At 47.3% G+C, this 8,606-nt stretch overlaps 1 protein-coding gene across 1 annotated transcript; it reads left to right on the forward strand.

Moving 5' to 3' along the window:
* Positions 1-363: 363 nt before the first annotated feature.
* On the forward strand, positions 364-1,058 carry LOC117977368 (ribosome biogenesis protein SLX9 homolog). Its single transcript, XM_055097207.2, has one exon. It carries the CDS (start codon positions 364-366, stop codon positions 904-906), a length of 543 nt encoding a protein of 180 aa, XP_054953182.2. The 3' UTR covers positions 907-1,058.
* Positions 1,059-8,606: the final 7,548 nt, after the last annotated feature.

Here is an 8,606-nt window from a genome sequence, read left to right on the forward strand (position 1 = left end):
GCTGATCCATCAAGTGCAGGGTCTGCAAAATAACTCAAGCACTGATCTTAGGAGCAGTTTACAAAGGATTAGAATCTTGTAGCCTCCAGCTGCATGACTCCTAAACGATAATTTCTAATTTTGTAGCTAATTTGTTAGTCTTACAAAGGCAGTCTAGTCCCCAGGAAAGAAGGAGGTTTGTTTTGAGAAAGGGGTGTTAATATCTTTGTTTTAAACTATAAAGTAAGTTCCTCCCAAAGTTAGTTCACCCTACACCCAGGAATGAACAAGGACAGCTTGGAGGTTAAAAGCAGGTGGAGTTGGTTAGGTCAGATCTCTTTTCTCAGTTATAAGTTTGCAATAGCTCTTTCATTGTCTTCATCTATGAAAACAGGGCTAATAAGAATTATACCTCCGTTCATCAACACCAACATCTTTGCCAGGACCAAGATAGACCCCAGCGCCTTGGTGCAGAAGCTGGAGCTGGATGTGAGGAGCGTCACTTCCATCAGGAGAGGTGCAGAGGCCAAGACCGTTTTGCCCAAGAAGGAGAAAATGAAGCTGAGGCGTAAGCAATGGTTGCAGAAAATCGAAGCCATAAAACTGGCTGAGCAGAAGCACAGGGAGGAGCGGAGGCGGAGGGCCACGGTGGTGGTGGGGGACCTGCACCCGCTCAGGGATGCCCTGCCCGAGCTGCTGGGGCTCGAGGCTGGCAGCCGGCGCCAAGCCTGCAGCAGGGAGAGCAACAAGCCCCGGCCCTCAGAGCTCAGCCGGATGAGCGCAGCCCAGAGACAGCAGCTTCTCGAGGAAGGAAAGACCCGGTTTCAGGAGCTGCTGTCCAGTCCGGCCTACAGAGCCAGCCCCCTGGTGGCCATCGGGCAGACGCTGGCCCGGCAGATGCAGCTGGAAGATGGCGGCCAGCTCTGACCAGGGCAGCGAGCATGCCACAACTCCTCAGGACACATGTGTGGGCCAAGTAGAGAGCGCCGGCCCCTCAAGGACCACGGCCTGAGCCTGGTGGACGCCCTTCCTTCTGGTCGGTTGTGGGGCTCAATAAATGGCTCTGTGAACTTCCCCTGCACCCCCAGGGCCGTTCCCATGAGCTGCTCCCTGATTCACAGGGCTGGGCCCACCCTGGGACAGCTGCCCCCGCTCTCCTCAGGACAACAAGCCACATCCCTCCACTGGGGGCCCCAGCCCCCACGCAGTCAGGGTGGACCGTGCACAGGGTTTGTGGGGACTGCAGTTGTGGAGGCCCCAAGTCCATCCCTGAGCAGGCACTGGTGCCCCCAAGATAGCCTCCTGGCTGTGTTGGGAAGGAATTGTGCCTGGGTGTGGCCTCAGCTGTGCCACCAGCTGCCCTGATTTGCTTCAGCCTCGGTTCCTGCTGCGGCCCTGGTGGGATCCAGGAGCACTGAGGCCTGCAGGGGCTGCCGTGGGGGCTGGCTCGGGGCCCTCCCCACCTGGGGGACTGTTTTTCTTTCAGTCTCCCCTGCCACCCTCAGTGACCAGGAACACAGATGGCCCTGGCAAGGCCCTGGGGCTGCTCCTCACCTGTTGTCTGCACCCCCTGGGCTGCACCCCCCTACCCCACCCATTGCCCTCGCCCTACCCAGCTGCTCCAAACCCAGGCAGCCCACTGCATTGCTCTGGGGGGCGGAGAGCAGAGGGTCCTTCTGCAGGGAGGAGATGTGGAGTGGGCCCAGCCCTGAAGGTCTTGCTGACCCGGAAGTGAGAGAGGTCCTTCTTTGTTGCTGGAAGCCCCGGGATTTGGGGGTTGGTTTTTGGACTGTGAATCAGTGACTGATCAGTCCTTGTTTTCAAGTTGTGGAAAGCAAGGGGGTGGTGCATCCCCAGGCCCCTGACGCCCAGCTTGGCTCCCCCTGCCTGAGCTTCCCCCATCCCAGTGCTCTGCAGGGCCTCGCTGGCCCATGTCCTGCAGCAGGGCTGGGCAGGCTGGGTATGGTGGTGCACCCCACTGGGGGTGTCTGGGAAGTGCAGAGCAGGACCACTCTCAGCTCCCAGGTGGGGGCCCAGCACCCTGAGCCTTCCCAGGCTGCCTGGGGTGGGGGTGGTCCCAGGGACTCCGGGGCCTCCTGGCTCCAGGGCATGTGGGTGGCCCCTGTGCACAGCCCCTCTTGTTGTGAGCCCCCATGGTCTGACCTCCCCTGGCCCTGCTGCCTGCTTAGGGTTCATAGCTCCAGCAGCCCAGCCAAGGCTGCCTGGCAAGTGGGTGGCCGAGGCGAGTTGGAGCCTGCATCCCTTCTGTCCAGTGTCCTGGCCCTTCCCTGACACGAGCAGACACGGCATCCACAGAGACAGCCTGGACACCCTCCAAGGCCCCGGCTGATGGGACAGACGGGAGTACAGGAGCCATAGGCAGCAGATCCCACACTCTCTTGGCCAGAGCTGGCTTGGCTGCCCAGCCCCAGCTCCTTAGAGAACGGGCTTCTCGCTTCAGAGGAGCTGGTCACAAACCAGTGCTTGCAACAAAACCATTTTTGTGGTAGAGCAAGTGTTGGGAACAACGTCTGTGGGATGCACGCAGGGCAGTGTGGTGGGGAGGTGGGCGGGGGTGGCTTCCATTTTCTCCAGCCTCCTAATCCCACGGTCTGGGTTTCCTGTGAAAAACCTGGCCACACGCAGTGGCACACACCTGTAATCCCAGCACTTTGGGAGGCCAAGGCAGGCATATCACTTGAGGCCAGGAGTTCAAGAACAGCCAACATAGTGAGACCCCATCTTGACCAAAAAATACAAAAATTAGCCAGGCGTGGTGGTGTGTGCCTGTAGTCCTAGCTACTGGTGAGGCTGAGGTGGGAGGATTGCTTGAGCCTAGGAGGTCATGGCTATAGTGAGCCAAGATTGTGCCACGGCACTCCAGCCTGGGTGACAGAGTGATCCTTGTCTCTAAAAAATAAAAATTTAGAAATGCCAAAAAAAAAAAAAAAAAGAATTATACCTCATAGATTTCTATGAGAATGAAATGAGCTAAGAGTCATAAAATGTTTGAAAAACTAGCTGGCTTAAATAAGTACTCTTATTTTTTAAATATCTGTTAATGAAGTATTAGTTGGCTTTTTTGTTTTGTTTTGTTTTGTTTTTTCTGGTAATAAGCTTGGGTGTTGACCCTAAGGAATCTTTTGCACTTAAGGTAGAGTTTGCATGTCAAAATCCAGCCTGTACATTTTGAGAAAAGGGATATCACACACTTGATTAGCTCTGTGTGGTCTTTGTATCAGAAATATAAACACCAGCTGTTGTAAGAGATAAAGCCTGACATCTCAGTGGCTTAACAAAAAGAGATGTTTATTTTTCATAATGTAAAATTCAATCTGCAACAAGGATTAGGGTGAGAGTGTGATCTATGGTTGTATTAGTCTGCTCAGGCTGCCATAACAAAATACCATAGACTGTTTGGCTTAAAAAACAAAGCATTTTTAAATCACAGTTCTGGAGGCTAGAAATTCAAGATTAAGATGCTGTCAGGGTGGGTGTCTAGTGAGGGCTGTTTTCCTCACTATCAGGGGAACCAGCACTCAATATTTCAACATAGGTTCTTTCTATTTTCCCTAAGTGTTGGCTGGTCTGAGAAATAAAGAGAAAGAGTACAAAGAGAGAAATTTTACAGCTGGGCCTCCGGGGGTGTCATCACATATTGGTAGGACTGTGATGGCAACCACGAGCCGCAAAACCAGCAAGTTTTTATTAGGGATTTTAAAAGGGGAGGGGGTGTACAAACAGAGAGTAGGTCACAAGGATCACATGCTTCAAAGGGCAATACATAGCACAAGGCAAAGGCAAAATTAGAATTACTGATGAAGGTCTATGTCCCACTGTGCTTGCATTGTCTTGATAAACATCTTAGCAGGAAACAGGTTTCGAGAGCAGACAACCAGTCTGACTAGAATTTACCAGGCTGGAATTTTCCAATCCTAGTAAGCCTGAGGGTACTGCAGGAGACCAGGGCATATTTCATCCCTTATCTGAACCGCATAAGACAGACACTCCCAGAGCAGCCATCTACAGACCTACCCCCAGGAATGCATTCCTTCTCCAGGGTTATCAATTATTAATATTCCTTTCTGGAAAAAGAATTCAGCGATATTTCTCATACTCACACACCCATCTATAGGATCTCTGCAAGAAGAAAAATATGGCTCTATTCTGCCTGATCCTGCAGGCAGTCAGACCTTATGGTTGTCTTCCCTTGTTCCCTGAAAATCTCTGTTACTCTGTTCTTTTTCAGGGTGCACTGATTTCATATTGTTCAAACACACATATTTTACAATCAGTTTATACAATAGTGGTCCTGAGGTGACGTACATTCTCAGCTTACAAAGATAACAGGATTAAGAGATTAAAGTAAAGACAGGCATAAGAAACTATAAGAGTATTGATTGGGGAAGTGATAAATGTCCATGAAATCTTCAAAATTTATGTTCAGAGATTGCAGTAAAGACAGGTGTAAGAAATTATAAAAGTATTAATTTGGGGAACTGATAAATGTCCATGAGATCGTCACAATTTATGTTCTTCTGCCTTGGCTGCAGCCGGTCCCTCGGTTCAGGGTCCCTGACCTCCCGCAACACCTCGCTCACAGATGGCCTCCTTCTCACTATGCCCTCACATCTTCTTTCCTCTGTGCTCTCAATGCTGGGCAGGGGGAGAGAGAGCATGCTCTGGTCTTTCTTCTACTTATAAGGAGAAGAGGAGAGAAGGGTCTACATAGTCTTTCAGAGATCGAGGCTGAAAGAAGATCCACCATTTTCAGCATGGAGCTTCTGGGATCTCCCTGAGTGTCAATATTCATCAGCAAGTGAAGAGAAAGAATTGTACACAGGAGGGTAAGTGGCCAAGGTCAGTAATCACTTCTGCCCACTTCCCACAGGCTGAATGCAGTTGCATGCCACCTAACTGCAAGGGAGACTGGGAAACACTGCCTACAGTGTGGAAAGAAATAAATCTTGTGAATAACTAGCTATTGAATAGTTCTATTGAATCTTCCTCACAGTCTTTGGACCTCCTAGACATAAGGGGATAAAAAGTGCACCTTTTCTTAACTCTTCCAGAGTGTTCTCTAGTTCATGCTACTTCAAGTTTTTCCCCAAACTTTTCTCACCTATGTTTTCCTATGGGGCTATCTGACTCAGGAAGTTCATGGGCAATGTGTTCCTATAAAGAAGAAGGAGTGTAGGGCCACCTTCAGCTTATGTTTTAGCTCTAGAGGATGAGGGAAGAGCCAACGTGTGTCAGTTTGAGGATGGATGTACAGTGAGTAGTGAGGGGTTTTTTCCACCTTGAATGCATGAGAGCTCTTGAGCCCCTCCCACTGCACATTCAGAGTCACCAGATTTGTGCATGATATCTCTGCTTATACAAGAAAAGAGTCCCTGTGATTGCTCCATATTTTCTGTCATGGTAAGAATGAAGAGCAAGAGAGCTAGGATAAGGCCCTAGAAAAAGGCAATGGCAAAGCTCAGATAAATGCCTTTCACCCCTGCCGCTATCTTTCCAGAAAACCCCATGTAAACCTTGAGCACACTGCAAAGTCATTGGACAGGTTTCTCTCCAGCAAGAAAGCCCCATGCCCCCTGCCAGTTCACTGGGGCCTCTCAGGCACCATTTTCAACATGAGCTATTGGTTGGGTCTGGTATGTAGGGGAGCTGTCAGTGCCACTGAAGTCACGTGATAATTGTGGTCTCCTGGCCAGGAAGCAGCTGATCTAGCTTGGGGACAGGGCAGGCAGGATGTGCCATTGATTACCTTATGAGAAATTCCTAAGAACCTACTCTCCATCTGCAGTTAATTCTCCCAGGAGAATTAAGAAATTTTTTTTTCTCTTCTCTAAAGGGAGCAAATAGAGGCCCAATTATTTTTCCAGCAGTCTGAGTTTAGAGTCTACAAATTCTAATTTTTTGTTTCCTGGAAACAGTAAAATTCCATTGCCATTTGTTTTCTTCTTTAAAATCCCCTTTACTGCACTTTCAAAGTAAGCTTTCTTCATAGCCCTGAAGAGCCTTTGTCTTTAGGTTGTCAGTAAAAACAAGTTGCCTCCTTTGACTCAGTTGGTTGAGATATAGTGTACCGAAATGCACCCAGCAGGCCATTGCCAAAGTTGTGGTTTTTCAATTTATGTTTGAGACAAAAGAGTCCAAGGAGAATTCCACTTGTGTAGGTTGCATAAGAGCCGACAAACAAAGCTGAACTGGATAAGAGTATAAAGAAAGTAAGAGAAGCAAAATGTGTGATAGAGGCCACAGATGCTGCCATAGACAGCGAGATGGTGACAAGGTGAAAAGGGGCTGCAAATTTATTAACTGGCTCAGTCCTTACTGAGAGCTCTGCACCATATCTCCTCCACACAGGTGCAGATTTTGCTTTTAGTTTTACAAAGATTAGAGCAAGAAAGAAGCTGCTTTTAAAACAAGAAAAAAAACCACTTTCAGTGCACCATCTCGTATAATATTATATCCTATTGTACCCTGCCGTGGTTTAGGCATCACTGTATTCTCTCATTGTGTCATGTATCTATTAAGAGCTAAATAAATGTCTGTTTCATTGAATGTAAGAGCTAAATAAATGTCTGTTTCATTGAATAGTTCAGCTCTGCTTTCACCTCTTCTAATTAAACCAACACCACATGCCACTTGCTACCTCCTGAACAATTACTACTTTTGTGTTTCTTCACTTATCCAACAAACAGCTCCAAAGATGGAACATTCAACTCTAACATAAACCCTGTTGCTTCCAGGGGCTCTGCGCCCATCCCCTTGTTATGCTACACTGACATTTAGACCTACTAGAAGGTAACTGTTTTTCATTTATGTGTCCTTACAGGTCCCAATAAGAGTCCCTGAAGAAAAAAGGTACATTGCATACCCAACATCAATTACATTTATCTTCCTTCATATGCAAAGCATCGTATGTTTCCACATTCAAGAAACAAACTCATGAGTCATCATGGGAACACCATGACTTTTAGATTCAGACTGATCTATATTCAAATGTGGAACTGATTCCACATTACATGTCTAGCTGTAAAACTGGGAGTAATGTATGTATATGACCTTTGTAGATCTGTTTTTTCATCGGAATAATAGCAATATTTACCTTGCAGGTTTGTTCTGGGAATTCAATGAGATGACACACATGCAGTGGGGCTGCAAATGTACTGATGTTAGAGTCAAAATGTGGGAAAAACAGGGGCCTTTTAGTGTTCTATATGCAGACTAGTCTTTGTAGACTTGCACTCCCATTGATAGTGGAGGCAGTCGTGCGATCTTGGTTTGATCTAGTAATTGACATGTCATTTAGTTAACACAATCTGTTTTAGATGCTTTTCAGACTTTCAGATTCTGTCTCCTACTCCTGAACTTCCCTGGAATGACACCAAGTTGTATGAGGGGTTTACTGTGTCCTTGTGATAGTGGAGAGAAAAAAAATTCAGATCATGTGGAATCCTTAGATGCCCTCTATGCCCAGCTGTGGACAGGCTGGTCCACCTCTCCTTGTCTGAGGATTGCTGAGCTCTGTCTAGCTCTGCCTATCCTTTTGGAGTGAAGCTTTGGCTTCCTGGAATCCAAGGTTTCAGGCATTTGTGTGTATTCAAGTCCACCCCCACTTTATCCTATCCACTCTGACCCCAAGCTTCTGACAGTTGCCCACTCCTTTCTCAACACTTCCACATCCCTTCTGGAGCATTTGGGAAATCTTAAATCCCTGTCATAACAAGTGCAGACAATGGAGAGCCAGGGCTCCATAGTGGACTCACCACCTGAACCCATTCTGCAGTCTTCCCACAGAATTGCTCTGGAGCCATGATGGATCTGGCATCCAGCTGAAGGCACAAGTTGTTCTAAGGGCCTGCAGACTCTGCCTTGGAAAATAATCTACTCCTCTGATATTTGTATATTGCCCCATACTTCTATGTTCCTAAAAGACTTTTGCATTTGGTATATGATTCTTATGTGGGAATAGGAACCTTTTTGTTCTACTTTTTTTTTTTCCTGCCTCCATTATCTGACAGGATGGGAAGGGGTAAGCTTTCCTGTTACTTTCCCTTCCTGTCTGAATGCAACTGTCCTATATCATTTGCTCCTCATTCCTCTAAGATTTCAGTCTCAAAGTTCAGCCCAAATGATGAAATTGGCTGTATCTTGGTTTATTCTGGCTACTACAACAAACTACCATAGACTGGGTAGCTTATAAAAAACAGAAACGTATTTCTCACCGTTCTCAAGTCTGGGAAGTCTAAGATGAAGGCACCAGCAAATTCCATGTCTGCTGAGGCCTGTTTTCTGGTTCATAGATGGTGTTTTCTCACTGTGTCCTCACATTGGTGGAAGAGGCGAGGGCTTTTCCTTGAGCGCCTCATAAGGGCACTAATCCCATTCATGTGGGTCTGCCCCCATGACCTAATCACCACCCTAAGTCTTCACCCTCTGATACCATCACCATAGGAGTTAAAATTTCAACATATAAATTCTGAGAAGGCAGAAACAGTCAGACCCTAGCAGGGTGCAAGGACAGAAATCAGCCCAACTGTAAGAAAACTTAGAAAATATATCTAAAACTTTATCCCTGTTATAGATGGAAAATACTTGGTGCAGAGCCTGGAATCTTC

Source organism: Pan paniscus, chromosome 14 (genome assembly GCF_029289425.2).
Source record: "Pan paniscus chromosome 14, NHGRI_mPanPan1-v2.0_pri, whole genome shotgun sequence".
In the NCBI taxonomy this organism is placed as follows: Eukaryota; Metazoa; Chordata; class Mammalia; order Primates; family Hominidae; genus Pan; species Pan paniscus.